General features: G+C 41.8%; 1 protein-coding gene across 1 annotated transcript in view; it reads right to left on the minus strand.

Annotated features, from left to right (window-relative positions):
- The window catches only part of RYR3 (ryanodine receptor 3), a 511,176-nt gene that overhangs the window by 251,590 nt on the left and 236,936 nt on the right, over positions 1-22,650 (minus strand). The window contains exons 9-12 of the mRNA XM_072738189.1: positions 18,535-18,609; positions 15,558-15,714; positions 4,802-4,975; positions 888-1,009 (exon numbers count right to left, since the gene is read on the minus strand). Coding sequence (XP_072594290.1) covers positions 888-1,009; positions 4,802-4,975; positions 15,558-15,714; positions 18,535-18,609 — 528 coding nt within the window. The remainder of the gene's footprint in view (positions 1-887; positions 1,010-4,801; positions 4,976-15,557; positions 15,715-18,534; positions 18,610-22,650) is intronic.

Here is a 22,650-nt window from a genome sequence, read left to right on the forward strand (position 1 = left end):
GCCCACAGATACCCTTTAAGAAACTGTAGATCTCAGAGCAGCAAGATAGAAGGAACCTGAGCCTCAGCAGCCTGACCTTGCCTACCCTATACTTTTACTAAGAAGAGAAATAAATGTATCTGGAACTGCAACAGCAACTTAGCCTATACCCTAACTAACACATTGCTTAGATCACAGTATTCCAACAGGAAAAGTAAAGGTCTAAAAAACGTTTCTCATTTCATGCAAATTCACACACACAGTTTAAGCCCCCTGGCTTTAGAGATATTTTCCTACAAAAGAAGGATGGCTTGGAACGCTGCACTGTTTACAACAGAATCCATCTCTCATGGTAATTGGTGATCACAATCCACCAGGTTCTGCTTTGGCAGCATTATTTAGGCATTGAGGGGATTATGATCCAAGCAGGCAGTTCAGTTACTTTTCCCATTTAAGTCCCAGCCATAGGTGGGTCACCCAAGGCTTTTAACACAAATCCACTTGGATCAAAACCATAGCAACCATTCTGAATGATGTAGAAAGCTTTTCTAAAGAGCACAAAATAGCACAAAGGGTATAGATCCAGTTCTCCCCTCTTCACATACTAGTACAAAGGGGACTTAAAGTGCTTCAGGCACTGTTCACTTAATTTTTGGGAGGAGATCTTGGGTATTTGATGACATCAAACTGAACCCCAATGGGGCTTCAGCACTTGTTGGGCAAACGGTGAAGCTGGTAGGAGGTCATTTACTGAGAAATAAGATTCAGTCTCAAGCTCCTCTGTGGTAAGACTCTTTGCCGGTTTTTCATAATTTCCTGAAAACTTACGGTATTAAAAGGGGGCGGGTAGGTGGTATTGGATGGCTGCAGAGTAGAAACTAACAGATAAAGGGAAGGAGGCTCTGTACCTTACAAACTGGCTGAATAAGGCTGTCGTGTTCCGGATGATCCGAGCAGCCTGGGACTCCTCACGTTGGCATCTCTGCAGTGTTAACCCATCATCCATGTGGCCTTCCTGATGGAGAATGACCTACCCACAGAGCAAAGGACACCAGGCCCAGTTACATGTTACTCCACAGCTGGACAATCAACATTTCTTGCAGTATTTCCCTCATCCCTTGTATTCCTTCTCCCCAACTGGGTTTCCCTGCGTCAGCTTGAAAATGGGACATTAACAAAGTTATTTCGCCCATACTCCTTACTACTGACATATGAATCATTCCTGAGACACAGTGCTTTGATGAAGGTAAAATTTTATGTGCCTCCGTGGTATGAGTTACAGTAAATTCCTTAGGCTTGGATGGCCAATTTGAAAAGGTAAAAACATATAACAGATTTTTCTCTTGAAATGAATGCAAAACTTTACCCTTGGAAATGGGAAAAGTCACTTTGTTTAGAGCCTTTTACCTCTAGAGATAAATTGAGGGGGAAAAAGCAAGTTAAAGAAAAACCCTCCACTGGGATCAGGCGTGGATTCCTCTCCTAAAGGACAGCTACTGTCGACCGTAGAACTGAGGAAGCAGCTCAATGTAGTAATTTACTTCTTATGGAAGCTAAGGAGGGCCTTGGAAGGCACCGGTAGTAGTTGATGTGAGTTCTAGTCCTACTCTGTGACTTCCCAGCTGTGTGATCTCAAGCAAGTTTCTTAACTTCTCTTTGCTTCACCTTCACCATCAAATGGAATTGTAGGTTCGTTTCGAGGATTAAATGATTTACATATAAATTACGTACCATGTTTCCCAGAATCTAGGAGCTCCTCAGTGAGTGTGTTATTAAAGGGTAGTATATTACTGATCTCAAATCAGTCATTTAAAAGCTAAGAATGCATACTGATCACAAACTGACATCAAGATACAATTTTTCAGTAGGGCTAGCTGCTTTGGATACGGAGGTCAGTTTTTTTTTTTTTTTTTTCCCTTGAAAGGGTCAAGTGCATGTGGATATTAACTGGGATGGCTTGAATCTAGTTTAAGTCAGAGTTAAATCCCTATTCAAGTTCCTGATATGATTCTCTCTTGAGGTGAGTTAAGTGAAGAGAGACCATCTGTAGGTCCCGGGGTGTTAGGTGGGCATCAATGACATAAAACATGTAGCTCCAGCAAATATGTTTAGAAAAGGGGTTTCTGGTCTTTCTAGATTTTAGCTCAAAGAAACTTCTTTTCCTTTCCACATAAAAATCTCTTACTACTTATTCTTCTGAAATTGTGTCCTAATATAATGAATTCATAAAGGAAGTAGAATACTGGCTTGCAAAAGTTTATATTCAGTTTTGACAAAAGGCCTTGTACCCCATCTGCATGTTGTAGCTTAAGTGTTAGTCAAGGACACTCCTCGTATTGGATTCACCAGCTGTTTCAGAACCATTGTGTCAGAACTTCTCAGCAACTGTTTAACAACGGTGCACTGAACATTGCCACTAGGTTTACTTTGGCCTCAGTCCCAGTGTTTGGGTCCCTAAAGACCAAAATCCTTACATTTTGCTTGTTCAGATAACACATTCAAACTGGTCAGCCAAACACGAAAGTAATGACAAATGGGGGGAATGCAGCTGTAAGAACACTGTTATTATGTGACCTATTGATCACTGCAGCCCACTTCTTTTTCTTTTGGAGGATTTCCATAATTCAAGAGAAAACAGCAGAACCCCAAGATGGGAATGGGAAAGAAGACACTTCCTTTAAAGTGAGCTACCATTAGGTTTTTCACAGTGTTTATTTTCCATTGGTTTTTCTAGGTTCCTGTTTTGTTTTATAAAATCCTTAATATAGATTTGAAAATCCTGTTTATTTTTAGAAAGAAACTTAACCTGCTCCTCACAAAATAGAGCAGGGCAGCCCTGTCAGGGGCCGGACATCATGACATCATTTAGGGTTTCCAAAAGGACCTTCCAAATTCACACGTACATTGCAGTTGTTAAATGAATATACAGACTATGGTCCTGGAAGAGAAAGGCAGGGAAATGGGAAACTACAATTATGAAGAGTAGAGAGAAAATAAATAACAAGCTACACTGACTACATTAGATAAACCCAATCCCTTCATCTATAAACAATGATCAAAACTGGATAAAATACCAAAAAACAAACACACCAAAACCAAAAGCATGTGAAGGCTTAAACAACCAGGGCACCCAGGACAGGAATGGTAAAGATCCCAGCTAGAATGTGAGTGCACTACATGAGCCACACCTTGGTCTCCACTTGCCCCTGAGCATATTTACTGAGTTACAGCACCAAGGAATAAAGTTTTGTGTTTGCTTCATTCGGCTGGAGAGACAGATGAGAGATAAGGTCAGCCAGCGTTTCTGGGACTAATGGGGCTTAGGTTCTTGAGCAGAGGAAACTGTAGAAACATGAACCAGAAATTCTATGCAGTTTCCCCTTAAGCTGACCGCGAGTGGGCTGTGAAGCCAGGATAGCAAACAGAAAGCCTACAATGCTTCTCTGGTGGAGAAGAGCAATGCAGCAATGTCAAGAGCATGAAAGTCCTAGGGAGGCCAAGGTTAGGGTTTAAGGTCCCTCAGGTTGAAACAGCACTTGAAAATTTAATAGGCTTTCAGTTAAATCCCAAAGATGGGATTAAATCCCAAAGGGGCTCTACTCCAGGAGTATGAATTACTCCTGGAAATAAGGGCAACCTGAAGATAGAGGCCCAAAACCCATCTATCCTACTGGCATATCAAAAGAAAATTAAATCCTCTGTAGAGTACAATAATATCATCCAGAGTGTCATAGTTTTTCATAGTTATGAAGGTAATAATGACATTTAAAGAGGTGAAATTTGTGGATCTTGGCTCTAACTCTGGATGGGAGGAGACACACTAAAATGACCTTGTCAATGATGCCCTGGTTGTCGAAGTCTTCAATGTTTTTGTTTGTTTGTTTGTTTGGCATTTTATCCAGTTTTGATTATTGCTTATAAAGGAAAGGATTGGGTTCATCTAATCTAGTCAGTGTAGCTTGTTATTTATTTTCTCTCTACTCTTCACAATTTTAGTTTCCCATTTCTGGATACTTTCCTGGTATGTTTTACTTTATACAAAAGTAAGACATTGCCTTATTGTTTGCTCCCAACATCCATTCTTACTAATACTTTCCATCTAGTACTAGTACCATTCTTACTGTACTTTCCATCACTTTCATAGTAGGCTGATAAACCAAGCTACAGTGTACAATGGCTTCTAGAACCCCATTCTAGGCTGCCTTGACTACCATACTGGTAGAGTTTTTCCAAGAAAAACCATTCCCCTGGCATCTATTTTCTGATTCCTGCCAAAAGAAACTCTATTACAGCAACTTTCTGGTGAAAAGACATTGTGTGTATCCAAGCCAGTTTCTCACTGCAGCCACCTGTGATGGACCTCAACTCGGAGTATACTCTCTGTAGATATAGCATCAATGCACGGTATCTCCTCTTTCTGCATGTTGGTTCCTGTGGGCTTGTCATGCAATCTGCATTTTCTCTGTAGCAATTCTATTTAGTCTCTATATTATGAAAATCACACAGTAACTCGATTATCCACTTAAATAAAGAGGCAATGGTGTGAATAATCCAACGGTATGCCACTTCACATTTTAAAGTGTGTTGAACGCTACCCCCTCCTCACAGATTTGCCATGTATTTAACTTTTTTTTTTGTACTGAATACTGGGTCAAAACAACTAATTAGGCAGTACAATCTGTCACAGAGTAATTCTTCAGAATAGCAAAAATAGTAAGAAGCAAATCTACATCATGTTCGCCTGGTTCTCATAATCACTTTCCTTGCCTAGTTGCTTCTAGTTCAGTATAAAACAATTCTGGGCACACTTTCTGACTCCCACCTTTCTCTTCAGAGGTCCAAGGCGGGGGTTCTTGGCATCTTGTGCTTTGTAGGTCACCCACAGACCACTGGCCATATGCTGGACAAAGCAGATGGAATCTCCATACTTGATTTCTGGAACACCCATGCCTTCTATATCTCGTTTGTGACTGGAATCCAATTTCTCCTTGATTTCCTATTTCACAGAAAATGAAACACAGGCATGTCTGATTAAATAGAAATGCAATATACACAACAAATCACCTATGCAGAATTTGTAAGCCACAGAGCCCATTACCAAAATCTTCATGATGTGCCCGTCCAAACCAGGATTTCAGAAAGACTTGTTTCCCTTATCTGCTGTCAACTGTAAAGTCAATGGATTCCAAGGTTCAGCCACTTTAATAATTGCTTAAATCCATGGGGAAGGGAGGCAGCTGGTAGGATTTCTTTTTAATTCTGATATGTATCCATTATATTTTCTATTTTCCTCATCCTCACTTAGGCCCCTTAAAAATAATCAACACTTTACTGGGCAATTACCTTATTTCTCAAGTTGTATCTCCTGTAATTTTAAAGCTTATCTGATATAAATTCTCTGACTCAAGGCTAAAAATGTGTCTGTTAACATCATATAAATGCCTTTTACAGGAATCGGCAGAAAAAGCCAACCCATGGATCAGGTAAGGGTCACTGTCCCACAGATGTGATGGGGTAATCAGTGTACCTTTCTTTCACGGCCTCCTCAGGTGTGTGCTGAAATCAGTGGTTTTCATTCTTCAATGGCTACTGTTTCGCTACACCTTTCCTCCAGGATGGAAAAAGGAGTTACTGTGCGTGTGGGGTGTCCACCTGGGGAGAGGCTGAGGTGCCTGGCACAGAGTGAGTCAGGAAGTCAACCTGGGGTGCACAGTAACCCTGTCCCCTCCTCATTAATCAGGGCCTCTGAATCCTTTTACTCCACTTCCATTTCTTCTCTACATCTTGCATTAAGTTGCTCATTTGTAAGTGCTATTAGCTATGCAGCATTTTGAATTTTTTACAGAATAAAAAATGTAGCATGCTGTTTCCTCTGCTTTTGACCATTTTACTCTCCTGATGATAGAGCAACAGCAGCACACGTACTGAACTCTTACCATGGGCAAGGCAGCGTTCTAAGTTCTTTACATGTGTCAACTTTTCATAACAGCTTTGTGTGTAGCTGAAATACTATCCCAGTTTTTCAGAGGAAAAATGAAGATATAGAGAGATGAGAAATTTGCCTGAGGTCGCTTAAGAACTAGTGAAAGAGCTAAAATTTTAACCAGGAAGTCCAGCTCTAGAGACCATGTTCTTCCACACTGCTCTAAACTCCTACTCAACCTTCAACACCCAGTTCAGAGGCCACCTCCTCTGTGAGGGCAGAGTAATCTCTCCTGCTGTACTTCCCCAGCACACTCATTCCTTCACTGAGTACTTAACACATCAGACCATAAATGTGTTCATTTAAGGACATTCTCCTTTTGCCACACTACAAAAGAATCAAGGGCATGGCCAGATTTCAATTACTTTTGGTTTCCTGATTCAGAGAATCCAGGGCCTTTCAATCAAGTAATAAACATATGTATGTATATATATATATATATATATATATATATATATATATATGTGCATGTCTTAAAATCAAAGATAAGTTCCTTTGTACATATGTACATATGTACATATGTATATATATGTAATTTTCTCTTTCAAATATATTTTTCTTTTTTTAAAAAAGATTTTATTTATTTATTTATGAAAGACACAGAAAGAGGCAGAGACACAAGCAGAGGGAGAAGCAGGCTCCATGCGGGAAGCCTGATGTGGGACTCAATCTTGGGACTCCAGGAACATGCCCTGAGCCAAAGGCAGATGCTCAACCACTGAGCTACCCAGGCGTCTCTCAAATATATTTTTCATTTCAGTTCTGATTTCTTTTCCCCAAACCTTCAAAATAGCAAAGTTAATTATTTTGTGCACATTAACAGGATCATCTTGAGCAATGTTAATACTTTACAAGAAAATTCTTATTTATTTATTTATTTTTAAAGATTTATTTATTTATATATTCATGATAGACATGGAGAGATTGAGAGAAGCAGAGACAGGCAGAGGGAGAAGCAGGCCCCATGCCGGGAGCCCGATGTGGGACTCGATCCTGGGACTCCAGGATCATGCCCTGGGCCAAAGGCAGGTGCTAAACCGCTGAGCCACCAAGGGATCCGAAAATTCTTATTTTAAATGTGTGTTGAAACACTGACTGGATTTTTAAATATGATATTTCTCAAAATGAACATTTCTAAAGGAACTTATCTTTGATTTTAAGACAAAAGCCAATGGGAAATAGAATTTTATATATTGGGACTTCTTTATAGGCAGGTGGTCAAGAATGCATTCATTTCTCAAAAACAATTCACAAGTGTTCATTTCAAAAATATCCTTAGTTCTGAAGACACTTAAGCTGGTAACAGGACTTAATATATGCCAAAGTTCTCCTCTCCAGCCTGTTCTCTAAACCACTAACAATGCAGCATAAGAATACACATTACAACTGTTAAATATGAATAATTACACTGATTGCCAAGAGCTCACAGTTAAAATAGTGCATGTTCCCAAATTGTCAATGACTATATTCACTTCATTTTCTCAATTTTGTTTATTTAAATATGACTTTGCTAAAACAAGAGAAATACTAGGATCTATTTTTCTAGTGCCTGAAATCAATGGATCATTACTGTTTATAGAATGGGGCGTTTCTTGATGTCTTTGCTTTTACAAAACAGCATGCACCCCCAAAATTCTATGTTGGTCACTGCAGTGGCACTTTTTTTTTTAAAGATTTTATTTATTTATTAATGAGAGACAGAGAGAGAGATTGAGAGAGCGAGCAAGAGAGCGGCAGAGAGAAGCAGGCTCCATGCAGGGAGCCTGACTTGATCCCGGGTCTCCAGGATCAGGCCCTGAGCTGAAGGCAGTGCTAAACCGCTGAGCCACCTGGGCTGCCCTGCAGTGGCACTTCTAATTAAAGAGAAAAACAGGAGCAACACTAGGAGAAATTAAGACATGGAGACAAACCGACACTAAAGCCAACTCAACCCAAACTTAAACACCACCAAGGATCTACTAAGGAAATGAGAGTGGACCATATGGAGAAGCCTGATTCAGCTGATAGCAGGTTGGTAAGCTTCTGACTTGAGCATGCATAAATGCTTCCCTCCCTGTGTTCAAGTGTATATGGCACCATATGCACGTACTCCACTAGAAATGGACTCTTCCTAAATGATAGGGCTAATCCAATGACTCCCTTCTATTAACTCCCCAATTCATAAAAGACACATTTTTCATTTCTAAAATTCATATATACCATGTGCTTTAACAAAATTGGACTATGTTCCTTTGATATATCAAGGTTCCCTTCCTCCGGGCCTTTACCGATATTACACATTCTACTTGGAAATCCCCTATTTCTTCTCTGCATCTTTACATTTCATCCATCAAACCCTTCCCAGACCCAGCTCTGCATTTTCTCTGATCTTGTGGCACTTTCCTTCTCCTCTCTCAAGGCTCTTTACCATCCTTTGTGATATGATTCCTTTGCTGGCATGCTTCTTGTCCCCTACCAGATTGAATATTCTCCAAGGGTAAGACTGGGATTTGCTTGTCTTTGCTTAAAATAGGTTGCAAATAATTTGCTTTTGTTTTGTTGGTCTGTGGGCATCAATTTGTTTATTTCCATCAACCCTTCCTATGTTAGATGATGAGCCAATTCTAAAAAGGAATAGTATACTTGGTATTGAAGGGTAATCATCATCATCATCTCCTGTCTCCACGGAAAACTTAGGAGATGGTCATGACCACATCACAAGTGTCAAATAAATATTTGTTTTAGATGATTAAGTTGCTGCTCTCCAGAATGATTTACGATTTCTAGGACAAGGAAGGGAACTACAACTAGTGTTTGTCTAGTGCCTACTTAGAGCAAAGTATTTTGCTAAGTACTCTATAATAGCAACACCATCAATGAATTTACCAAGGACCCACAAAGTGATATGTATTATGCATGACACTTTAAGAACATTTTCTCTAAACCTTTTAATGGTTTATTTTCATTTCTCTTACTCTATAGATGACAAACCTGAGGCTTGCAGATTTGAGTAATTTGCTCAAAGTTCTGTAACTAAATAGTGGAACAGAATCCAAATTCAGGGATAGTTCCAAAGACTGTCATTTGAACATAATGTTTTGACTGGTCATCATTAGCACAGTTAAACATTAATTGTACTAATGTTTCAGTTGTTTAAAGGCTATCTGAAGAAGAGGTTGAAAGGTTGAAAACATGTCATTAGTCTATGAAAAAAATGGCTCTGGGCTCATAAAAAATTTAGAAGTTCTACATACAAAGCAATAGTGATAGCAGGGTCTATATTCAAGGTGCAACAGGAGTTTGGGGGAGAGAGAATTCATTGTGCCTAAGAGTTAGGGATGATTTTATATAAGACTGACACTTGACGTGAGCTTGGCTAGGAGTCAGAAGTGGGAAAGAAGAAAGAGGACTGCATTCTAATAAGATGGGTGTAGTGTCGCAAGGAGAGTGGTTCAGGTCTGGGAAGGGACTTGAACAACAAGGACTCTGTACTTTGTACTATACATATGTTTTTCAAATTTGCAATATTAACATACTTTCTCTGGGACAAGAAGACTGAACAAGTTCTTTGTCTTCTTCTGGAGTCAAAGGGAACCTTAGGGCTTATATAATATAGGTTGTTGGGAGTCCTACAATAAAAAGCAAACAACAGAAAAAAAAAACCTGTAGAACTCTGCATAATGCAGTGAGTACAGCCAAATTTCTTTAAAAAAATTTCATAAAATTATTTTTTGGAACACCTCTTGGGAAAAGCTAGTGTTGGCAAGCCACTGAGAATATTAAAAGCAGGGGGATGACATAGGGTTGCATCTTAGAATTGTTCCAGCAGCACTGTGAATTACAGATTGAGAAGAAGCAAGGCTAGAGGCAGGTGATTTTTAAGCTATGACTTCAGCATCTAGCATATCTGGAATGGAGGGTCTCCTAATTAACATTTATTAATTAGACTGAAATTTGTCATTTGACACACTGAAACTGCCCGTGTTCACAGAGAACAACAAAGTACCTTTCCAACAGACTTAAGAACCCAAAAATGTTTCAGGGGAAAGTTAGACATGGGAAGGTAAGACCCATTCATGGATGCTGATAAGCCATCAAGAAAGCCCTGGTTAGTCTGCCCCTTCCTAGGTGTCTCTGGAGAACCCTTAAGAAATAACCACTGGGTTCACTTCTCCACAAATATAGTCCTTTTCTAAATTTCTAATCTAGAATATGGGGTCTTAGAATGGTCTTAAAGAAATCACACACTGCAGGACATTTCTAGGATCCTGGAGGGGTGGGGAGACAGGAAAGCTTTCGGCTGCTCATTCTGTGCTCGGGGACCAGACTCATCTGCATTAGGGAAGGCACACTTCTCCAGTGGGCTCTTTCCTCCATCTTTCTCCTTCAATCCCTACAGCATCCGTCTAAGGGAGGAAGCGCGACTGCCGTTTCATGGATAAGGAGACACGCTCCCAGGGCATCATCTCTGGTCTCACTGAATCCTCACAACAGCTCTTTAACACATACTTCTTCACTCCCATTTTTTAGAAAAAAGAGACATTAAAGTAAATAGCAGGGCCAGGGTTCTCACTCAGGTTTCTTCTACTTCAAAGCCCAGGGTTATCCTTGACTACTTCTCTGTTTGGTCCACTTTGAACAATAAAGACTTTAGAATAATTGATTTAAAATTTTAAAATACTGTGTAGACTGTCAGAATAGCTAAAATTAATAACACAGGAAATAACAGGGGTTGATGAGGCTGTGGAATAAGGGGAAACCTCTTACACTGTTGGAGGGAATGTAAATTGGTATAACCACTTCGGAAAACAGTACAGAGGTTCCTCAGAAAGTTAAAAAATAGAACTACCCTAGGGTCCAGTAATTGTACTACTAGGTATTTACACAAAGGATACAAACATACAGACTCAAAGGGGCACCTGCACCCCAATGTTTATAGCAGCATTATCAACAATAGCCAAACATAGCAAGAGTCCAGGTGTCCATTGACTGATGAATGGGTAAAAAAGAGGTGGTATAAATATACAGTGGATTATTGCTCAGCCAGCAAAAAGAATGAAATCTTGCCATTTGCAGTGATGTGGGTGGAGCTAGAGAGTGTTGTGCCAAGTGGAATAAATTAGAGAAAGACAAATACCATATAATTTCACTCACATGTGGCATTTAGGACAAAACAGATGAATGTGTGGGAAGGGCAAAAAAAGAAAAGGAGAGGGGGGAGGCAAATCTATGATTTGCCTTAACAACAGAGAACAAAACAGGGTTGATGGAGGGGGGTGGGTGGGGGATGCATTAGATGGCTGATGGGTATTAAGGAAGCATTTGTTATGATGAGCACCGGATGTTATATGTAAGTGATGAATCACTAAATTCTGCTTGTGAAACCAGTATTACACTATACATTAACCAACTAGAATTTAAATAAAAATTTGGAAGATAAAACAATGAAAAATATGGTTTATCTGAAATGAAATACAACTGTTGTCTCTAGATGTTTGAATCTCAAGGTAAATGTTTTCTCCTTTCCCTTTTCCGTATTTCCTCTGTACCCTTCTCCATCCCCAGCTGAGAACTCAGTGAAGAAGCAGAGCAAGCAAGCACAGAGTCAACGTTTTCCTAAGGGATGTCCCACGAGCCCTGCTGCCATCTTGATTCCAGCTGCCAGGAGCTGCTAAGATTAAAGGGCACATGAGGCCAGTCTACAAAGATGCCTTCCGTGCACAGCAGTGAGAGCAGTGCACAGTTTTTAAAAGACAGGGAAGTCATGTTTGGCCAAGAACACAGTGTTTAGCACATACTAGATATTTGACAATTGCTGACTCAATTGAATGTCATGTTTTTATACACTGAGGAAAAATTTCCTCTAATTGGGAACAATGGTAGCCCTACATCCTTATGCAAAATAAGCAAACTTTGAGATCCTATCTCAACCATTGAAGACTTATGGTATAGTCATTAAAAATAGCTATAAAATAAATGGCTACATGTGCTAAGGCTTGATATAACATTACTAATTCACTCTTCCCTGAAGGGAATCCAGCACTCTGAAGTGATGTGGAGACATGACATCTAAACAGATAATATTAACTCTGGCATGGCAATACTAAATCACGTTATCTGACAATTCTTGGTGAATGGCCTTGCAGTGTCAAGACAATGGGAAAATGATGTGAAATCAGGTTCATATATATTTGACTTAGATGTTCAAAATAATGAATCCATCTCCTTGAATGTTGATAGGGAGGGTATTAGGATCCAAAATGATTACACAATGGTGACAGGATACTTCTCTGAAAATGATGGGGGTTAAAATGAAATGGATTTGAGGTTATTTTAATGTGTGACCACATTCGTGTGTCTCTTGAGCAATTTCCATACTTATCACATGTTACATACTGTGCCAGGTGCTGGGGTACAACAAGGGGGGGCCTGTGTGGTCCTTGCTATCTAGGGGCTCCCAGTCCAGTGAGTGATGGCTATTACGGAAGCATGAACAGGGGCCTCTTGGAGGACCATGGAGGAGCCCTCCTCCCATAAAGGGCATCTGACAGTTGTCTGGAGGGACGAAAAGGAGTTCATGAGTGGAGATGTATAGGAAGGGTAAAAGGCGTCCTACGTATAGGTTTAGCAATGAGGAAAAAAAAAAAAAAGAACATGTTCAAGGGCTGATAAATATTTAGTAAGCCAGAGCTCAAGGCAACTGTGACCAAGTGACATAGATAGGATGGAAAGAAAGGCAGAGGTCAGATCTTCGCCTCTTATGACAGATTTCAAATGAGGGGCAACCAGATTAAGGACTGTATTCAAGGTTTCACAGAGAGTAGATGGGAGTCAAGGCCAGATTTAGGTGACCCAGAAACCATCCCCAGACTAAAGAAATAAGGTGTGATGCTGTAGTTCAGAGGCAACTATACATCCCAGACCTCCAGTTGGACTTGGATTGCCCTGCTGAAGGAGAGGGATAAAGATCGACCAAGACAATTCTGCTTACTAGCTACATGCCTCACATACTTGCTCAAAGAACTTGGTTTGATTCCATCCGAGCCAGGCTAGACCAATGACTGTAGTGCATTAGTGCCACCCACCTCCCCTGAAGGCTCCGTCACACCCCTGTCCCTGTTTGTGTGTATAAGATTTACATGGTACCTGCCACCTCCTCATAAGGGCAGCCTGCTAATGATATTAATACGCACCTGCGGCTGCTTGGCCCCACACTTAGGACCATGGCAGTCCCAGACTAACGCAGCCAGACAGGAACACAGAGCAGGAAGCCCACTGGTGCCAAATGACCCACAGCCTAGCTAACCCAGTGCTTCCCTGATCACACGAGCCCCAGAAGTGCTTCACCAGAAAGTCTCTCTGTTTTCTAGATGCTCCAACATTCAGAGAGAATCAGGTGAACACCCCCATTAACCCTAGGAACAAAGGCACAAAGGACACAGGATCTCCTCCCTCAGCCTTCCTGCTGAGTCCCCCCAACCCCTGCCACCACCCAGATCCTGAATCGGTATCTCAGGCGACTGTCTGCCATCTGCTCCATCATGTAACACCTGTAATAGGCAAGAGCTAGCAGGATGACTCAATGCCCACACACTGTCGAAAAATAGAGCCCAAAGTCTCTTTCTGCTGGGAAACCTCACTGCTCCCCAGTAAGGGCTAGCACCCTGGGGTGTGCCCTTTAGGAGGAGAGCCTGCACCAGCAAGGTAAACATATATACCTGGAGCCCCAGAGTGATCAAGGCATTCCTAGCATTCTTCTCCCAAGAGCTCTTTGGATTACATATGGCAGAGTGATGTATTCTCCATACATTCTTGCTCCATACTTTCTCCATACGTTTGTGCAGCTTCGCAATCTAAGGTGCCAGATGCTCCACCCACACCATATCCTAAGGAAGCCCTGATTTCCTGGGTGAACACAGCCATATCTTGGCCTGCCATGGAGCCTAGGTCATTTTAATTTCAGTTCCTTCCATGTTGAAATGAACAGAGCTGGGCTGAATACTGCTGCACTGGGAGTTATTTAAATCCTCTAACATAGTGACTCCGATGAAATGTAACAACATTGCCAAGTGCATAGGACAATGTGACTCATGGGTGACTTTTACAACCAGCTCTGCTATGCTGGCTGTCCCCATGGTACCTCGATGACTCTCAGCCCTCAGCTGCTTGCCTCCATGTGCATAGAAATGAGGGGACTTGGGGAGATAAGCAATAGGCCTTTGAGGGTATATGTGCTCTGAGTTATGCAGAGTTTTTATTTTATTTTATTTTATTTTATTTTTTTATTTTAATTTTTTTATTTACTTATGATAGTCACAGAGAGAGGGAGAGAGAGAGAGGCAGAGACACAGGCAGAGGGAGAAGCAGGCTCCATGCACCGGGAGCCCGACGTGGGATTCGATCCCGGGTCTCCAGGATCGCGCCCTGGGCCAAAGGCAGGCGCTAAACCGCTGCGCCACCCAGGGATCCCCTATGCAGAGTTTTTAAAGCCTGACTGGACATTAAACATAGGAGTCTTAAAAAAAAAAAGTTGTCTAGGGTGCCTGGGTGGCTCAGCCTGATAAGCATTTGCCTTTGGCTCAGATCATGATCCCAGGGTCCTGGGATTGTGTCTTGTACTGGGTTCCCTGCTCAGCGAGGAGTTGGCTTCTCCTCCTCTCCCTGCCACTCCTCCTGCTTGTGCTCTTGTTTTCTGTCAAATAAATAAAATCTTAAAAAAACAAAAACAAAAACAAAACCCCTACCAGTTGTCTATATATACATCAAAAAGCAAAGCTACATGTTTGTGGTTTAACCAAACTACTGCATGGCCCGCTTTTAACCAAGGCTGGGAATGGATGGGTGAGAGCTAAGAGAAGTGGAGAGAAAAGACAACCTAGGGAATAGATGAGGACGGTACCGGCGACTTTGTATAATATAAATAACTGCAAGATGAGGTTATGTTCAGAATTTTGCCTTCTCTGCATTTTTCTGGAAGAAACCGCTTCCTTGATTCAAACACATTGTAGCACTGAACTCATGCCTCCACGTTTTTGTTGTCTTATAGGACTGAAGCATATGCTTACAAGTGTTAAAAACACCTTAGAATATATTAAACAGGAACATCATCTTTTATTAACCTCTGAACAACAGTGCCCATGTCTGGGATCCTTTTGTTTTTTGGGGCTTCCCACTCTTCTTTAAAGGCCCTCTCTTATGATTTAAACCTTCATCCAAGGTACACATTCCCCTATACACTTGATTCAAAAGATAGAAGAAGAAGAAAGTGTTTATCATAAGGTCTAATTTCCAATTCCATCTCTTGTAGTCCCACTTTCCCTGAGGCACAGTTTTGCCTGGTGGTTTCAGAGCTTTCATTTTTTATTTTTTAATAAATTAATTTTTATTGGTGTTCAATTTACCAACATACAGAACAACACCCAGTGCTCATCCTGTCAAGTGTCCCCCTCAGTGCCCGTCACCCATTCCCCCCCGCCCCCCGCCCTCCTCCCCTTCCACCACCCCTAGTTCGTTTCCCAGAGTTAGGAGTCTTTATGTTCTGTCTCCCTTCCTGATATTTCCCACACATTTCTTTCATTTTTTAAATGAGGTCAAAGTTCACTTCCTCACACCTTACCTTGGAAGCCCGGAAAGAGAAGGCTGTGGACTTGGTGTCCGACTTTGCCCGGTCCTGCAGTATAAGGCCTTGGTCCTCTGTCAAGGCCAGGTAGTGGCCTGTTGTGAGATGCCGGAGTCGGAAAGCCTGGCCCCATCTGATGTTACTGCCACTCCAACTGTCCAGAGAAAACAGACAAGAAACTCAGTCTACTTCAATGTTTATCCTGGGCTTTCTTCTGTATGCCAGCAGACTGATAATCCCTCTGTGGTTTTTCCCTAAGGGACAAGATACTAGCCTCCTGGCTTGCTCTAGGATTTCAGGTCTCCTGACAACTCAGCATGGTACTTCTCTTGTGGCTTCTCTTAACATCAACAAGGAGGCACCCTCATGCCCTGTGGGTGGGAATGCAAACTGGTGCGGCCACTATAGAAAACAGTATGAAGGTTCCACAAAAAACTAAAAACAGAACTATCCTATGATCCAGTAAATACTACTACTGGGCATTTACCCAAAGAATATAAAAATACCAAGTCAAAGAGATAAATGCACCTCTAAGTTTACTGCATTATCTACAACAGCCAAGATATGAAAGCACCTAAGCATCCAACCACAGATGAATGGATTAAAAAGATATGGGTGTAGGTATTTCTAGTATGTTCTTCTGACCTACACACACACACACACACACACACACACACACACACACACACACACACCAGGCTACTATTTAGCTATCAAAAAGAAAGAATGAGATCTTGCCATGGATGGATCTAGGGGGTATACTGTTAAATGAAATAAGTCAGAGAAAAACAAATACCTTATGATTTCATATGTGAAATTTAAATCTTTTTAAGATTTTATTTATTTATCAATGAGAGACACAGAGAAAGAGAGAGAGAGAGGCAGAGACAGGCAGAGGGAGAAGCAGGCTCCATGCAGGGAGCCCAATGTGGGACTCGATCTGGGTCTCCAGGATCAGGCCCTGGGCTGAAGGTGGCGTTAAATTGCTGAGCCACCCAGGCTGCCCCTCATACGTGAAATTTAAGAAGCAAAACAAATGAACAAAAAAGACAAAAAAAATAGACTCTTAAATGCAGAGAACAACAGGTGGTTGGTAGAGAGGAGGTGGATGGGGGATGGGTAAAATAAAGGAAATTAAGTGTACATTTATCTTAATGAATACTGAATAATGTATAGACTTGTTGAATCATATTATACACCTGTATACATACACTGTATGTGATTTATACTCCAATAAAAATAAAAGGAAAAAAAAAACCAAACAAACACCAGTAAGGAAGATGATCCTGGGATAAGTCAGCGATTTAATGTAACCAGAAGTCCCAAGCTTCCAATTTTTCCTTCACTCCCCTGAAGTTTCTTGATATTAAAAGACAACAAAACAAAACAAAAACCCAAAAAGAATACCTTCCAAGGGAAACTCGTTTCTGGAAAAGCAAAGCCATCCCTAATGTGCTATCTCAACTCAAACATTTTACTACCACAAAGAAGCCTATCTTCAAAGGAAATGGTAGAAATATCTATGCAACTTACACATGGCAGGGAGAGGCAGATAATAAAGAAGCTTGTGTGCATGTGTGTGTGTGTCTGTGTATTTTTGTATTAGAGTGTGATACATTCTGTGGAAAGAATGTAAAGCAACACAAGATGATTTAGATAATGGAGACCTCATGTTGAGCGGCGACCTTTTGATGGTCCTACATCTTAATGTTGGTATTCAACACAAGTTACAGTAAGAGTTAAGGGAGAAATTATCTACTGAATAATTTGTAACTCATTGTATTTTAAGTTAGAAAAAAATCTCATGGCTAGGTCTCTGGGGAAATAAGCAACCATAACTGGAATTATATATACATACCAATTTGACTTTTTAAAAAAGTCCATTAAGCAAGGCTTAACATCCTGAGAACAAGAGGATGACAGGGCAAGCATTTTAACAGGGCTGGAAAGAGAACAGAGATGCTCCAGCCCAGGTACCAAGTAGGTGCTCCTTAATACCCCTACTCTTTAAACCAGTCATTTCCAAAGAGTTTGTCAGCAGAAAATGTAAATGCATCTATGTGTGTGTGCAAGTTCTAGCGTTTTCTTCTGATCTATGATAGGCTATCTTGAGGACCACCTTGGGGGCATACATACACCCTCACCAGAGAGACATTTACTGTGAACATATGTTCAGAGAGAGAGACTGAGGCGAGAGCTGACAGGAAGGGCAGAGAAGGAAAAGCGAACAGCCGGTCCTCCTCCGCTATCCCAAGGGGTTAGCTTAGCTCTAGCCTGATGTGCAAATCCCTCTCAGAAAAATGATGACCCAGAGCTTACTGGATGCCCCCTTGTAGTCTGATGTTTGGAGATCACGTGTTTTCACTCACGCACACAGCTCAGCCTCCCGTTCCCTCCACCCGGATGCACTATGACTCCTGACTAGTCCAGTAAATAAGGTTTCCCTCATAGCTACCTTTCCAGTGAGGCTTTAATATTCTCTACCGCGGAGTCATTACACCCACTAGTCTGTCATTTAAAGCTAACATTCCACTGGAGTCAACAAAACTACCGAGACAAGGGACATTAGCTGGTTTCAGAGAATCTGTTTAAGAACACAAATGGGAGAAGCAGCTTGATGGCTTCCAGCAGACGTGGCCAAGCTCGCCTCTTACAGACCGGCCACCACAAAGGAGCCAGGAGCTGGGGGCTGGGTTCGGGGCAGGAAAGCCTTCCAGTTCCAGAATCAAAAGAGAAGTCTCAAAGATACCCCACCCCACCCGTGTGTGTGTGTGTGTGCGTGCGCACGTGTGCACACTTGTGTGCGTTGCTGTTGTTTAAAAAGAAAGTCAAGAAAATTCCGGCACTTACCTCTGGGCCACGGAACTTTTGAGAGTTTGCCAGGTGATGTAGAATAAGTGAAATATTTAAGGAAGTGGACAGTATAGGATAATAAGATGATCTTAGAAGGAGCAGCACCCTGGCCCTCCATTACCTTATCCGAAGGGGTTCCACTCTCCACAGGGATCTGGCTCGCGTCCCAGCTCCCCCAGCTTCATAGAATATCCTCCTGTAAGCAGAGGTGGAGATTAACTCCTCTGAGCACCACACTGATCAGCACTAGGGAGGCACAGCTCCCCGCAGAGGCTGTTGGGGCCTTGCTGCTTTTCTAAACCCTCATGGAGTCAGCAAAACAGAGAGCAGGAATCGAAGAGATGTGCAGTCTCCCACTCCCAGGCTCAGTCTTGAGGAGGAAGAAAAGGCACTAATGGGGAGGGAAATGCTCACCACATACAGATCACGGGCACTCATGGACCATCAGAGGTAGAACAAAAAGGATGATTTCCATTTCCACACCGCGAATCAAAACAGCCTAATCCCCTACCATCAGAGCAGATGCTCCAATTCTGTTAGGTTAAGCTCCTTCAAGGAGTTTTACATCTCTTAAAAATGTATATGTATTTTTTTAAAAGTATCTGTACTTTTAAAACATGCATGCAGTACAGTATGAGTTCATTTCCATATTCCAGGAAGTTTGGAATAAAGCTTCATGCTCCGCTGCTGTAACAGTCATAACTATCACTGTTGTCTCCGTTCCCGCATGAAGGATAATTTTTTCATGCATTTTTAAATAAAATGTTTATTTTTTAATAATTTTAGGTTTACAAAGAAGAGTCAAAGGCAGTACAAAGAGCCACATACTTTCCCTTGGTATCCCCTAACGTTCTTATGCCACACAGAAGACGTACATGACACACTTATCAAAACTAAGAAGCCAGCACTGGTATGTCACTGCCAGCTAAATTCAAGGCTTTACTTGGATTTCAGCAATTTTTCCATTAGTATTTTTCTTTTTCTTCCAGGATCCAATCCAGGAATACCACAATGCATTTGGCTGTCCTGCTTCCCTGGTTTGATCTGGTCTGTTCTTAGACGTCCCTTATTTTCCATGACTGACAATTTTGAGGACTAGTGGTCAGGTATTCTGTAATATGTCCCTTGATTCAGGTTTGCCTGATGTTTATCTGATGTTTAGTAAACTCTTTTTTCAATCCATATGATAGGGACTGGTCTAGCTATATACATGCATATACTTATATATACATATATATATATAATTTTTAAAAAGATTTTATTTATTTATTCATGAGACACAGAGAGAGGCAGAAACACAGACAGAGGGAAAAGCAGGCTCCCTGTGAGGAGCCTGTTGTGGGACTCAATCCCAGGAGCCCAGGATCACACCCTGAGCCGAAGGCAGACACTCAACCACTGAGCCACCCAGGCGCCCCGTGACCTACCTATATATGTGAATGATCCTTCTTGAAGAGTATATCTCATGAAGAGAGGTCCCACGTTACCCGGTATATGGAATCCAGACTCTTTGTGAGAATCTTGTGACCTTAGAGCAAGACTGATTACTCAACTGCATTTAATTTCACTGATTTCACTCACTTAGACTCCTACTACAGAAGACTAGTGTTTACCACAACTGAGTCACTCTAGCCTCAGGAGGAAGCTTGATCTTCTCTACCTCAGGTAACCAATAGAGGTGAGGAGAAAATAGGTAATTCTTATTTTTTATCTGAAGAAGTACCATAATCATGAGTTGGTTAAAAACCAGCTTGGGAGTCAGGCAGACCTGAACCTGAGTCTGTTAGCTGTGTGACCTTGTCAAGAACCTTCATATTTCTATACTTGGCTTTGTCATCTGTAAAATTAGCCTAATTTCAGCACTTAGGTCACAGAATGGTTGTGAGAAGTTCCTGTGTTTTTTGATGTGCACAGACATGTTCGCAGATGTTAAAAAAAAAAATACCGTGTAGTGTGAATTTGTCCACATTGTGTTTAAATTCAGTTGTTTATATCATGCATAGAAAAACATATCACCTGGCACAGAAACACAATGAAACGTTACGTTAATAGTGGCCACCCCTGGGTGATGGGGATCATAGAACACTTTCTAAACCTTTCTCAAATGTATGTGTGACCAGGAAATAAGCAATACATGTGGAGAAAGAAACCCTGTGTGACTTGAGAGCTCTAAGTGCCCAGGCATCTCTGTGCCAGATCTCAAACCGTAATGACATGGCGCTGACCTCCTAGTCACTCAACCTGGCTGAAGTTTTCACTCACACTTCTTACTCAGTGAGAACCGGAAGGGCCTCTCAGGTGAAGAGGGTGAACAGCTCACCCTAGGTCACAGGACTGCAGAACTCTCTCCCTCTGACATCTGGGGAATTCTCACAGGTTGGTCCCTCCCACCTGGGAAATGTGGGCAGCTTGCTCCATTAAATCCTATAGGGTTACAGAGGTTGAAACAACCTGTTCCCGTTCTCTAAAAACAATTATCCGAGGAGAGGAGTAGAGTGGGTGGTGAACTGAGGTGCTTTGAAAGCTGGGCTGACAGCTTAGCTGTGGCTGCGAGAGGTTAAGTGATGTACCCTAGGGTGCTTGACAAAGCCAGAGGGAGAGCCAAAGACCAGAGCTCAGGATGCTAGATTGCTGCTTTCAGGTTTGCATGCTGGGACTATCGACCTCTCTACTCAGCCTGGATTTTAGGCTTTAGAAGGAATAAGGAATGATTTCCTCTGGAAAGTCAGCCCCCTCCCTATGGTATCACCTGCATGTCTTAAGGGCTGCTAACATCTTTTAGGGTGTTCTTGATTTCCTATTCTTCTGTGTTCCCCCAGATTGCAGTATTCCTGGCCACAATGGCCAGTTCTGAGGATTTACCTGATGACCCAAGACAATGAGGAGGCTTATCACTCACCTCACCTAGATGGCCAATGCCAAAGCATCCTCTTTTGATTGAGAGACCAGCTGATGTTAAAAAAAAAAATTCAGCTTCCAGTATAATGAATAGCTGCTTACTCACCCCTTCATGCTTCTTACAAAGTCTCAACTCCTTTATGCTTCCTTATAAAGGAAAGGAATGAGGCCCTTTTATCTGTGAATTTTTCCCCTAAAATAGAAATGAGATCCTGCGGAATCCTCCACCAAGGGAAGGTCACCTTTGTCTTATTTCAATGATGGCATGCATGCCTGCTTTAGGGTGCTCATTTGGGGAATTCCTCTCCATCTGTTTCTCTCTAGCACCTCCTTTCAAATATTTGTGAAGTCTTTCCTCTTACTCAGGCTCTTGTTCGAGTATTCAACAGGAATGACCACCAAATGACAAGCTTCTTCAAGCAGAGTTTCTGCCCAGGATGTGTCTAATTTGGTTCTAAGTTTAATGACAGGTGTGCATGGGGGAGTGGGGGAAGGAGGTGGATGTGCGGAGCAGGCAGTTCAGCGATCATACACAAGATTATCATTGCATTTTTTCCCCAAATTCCTGCCCTTTATTTTTTTTTTTTAATTCCTGCCCTTTAAAGAAGAACTGGAATGGGAAGAAAGAAATGGTGTGTTCAAACGTATTCCATCTTAGAGTGCTACTCACAGTGCAAAGCTCACAGAACTTCAGGTCTTTCCCTGCAAATCTTCCCCTTAATGCACAATAAGATATTAAAGAGACATTATGTGGCCTATTGCATAATTTTGCTGTTTAAAAGAAAAGGAAAAGAAAAATCACAATTGAATAGGATCACATGACATTATTTAGGGTGGGGAATCCTTAATTCAAGGGAAACCAACTCAGCCTAATGCCCTACTTCAGAGTTAGCTGTCAGTGAACTGGACCAGTGCCAGAGAGGCACTGAGTTAATTAATCAGGCACTTGCCACAGATCTGTGCTGCCCTAGGTCACATCTGGCTCCCATGGAGAGATATTCAGAGGACAAAACAAGTAGGAAGAGACTCAGAACAAGAGGGATACATAGTACCAATGCCTGGTGTCTAAGATGCACATTAACACGTTCAAGCACAGTGCTCTGCTCCTGGGGGTCCTTTTAGTTTATCAGATAAGGACCAGGCCCTGCCTGAGTGGAGAGTCAGCCACATGGCTCCTAGGCTGCCATCTGAAAGCAGCCAGCATGTGACCTGTGCCAGGAGCCTGACCTTGATGCTTAGTTGTGAGGATGTGATCCCATGTTTCTAATGAAGTGAAGGACATGCAGTTAACAAGGTTCCCCTAGGCAATACACAAAAACAAAGAATGTATTACATCTGG

This window comes from Vulpes vulpes, chromosome 15, assembly GCF_048418805.1.
Source record: "Vulpes vulpes isolate BD-2025 chromosome 15, VulVul3, whole genome shotgun sequence".
In the NCBI taxonomy this organism is placed as follows: domain Eukaryota; kingdom Metazoa; phylum Chordata; class Mammalia; order Carnivora; family Canidae; genus Vulpes; species Vulpes vulpes.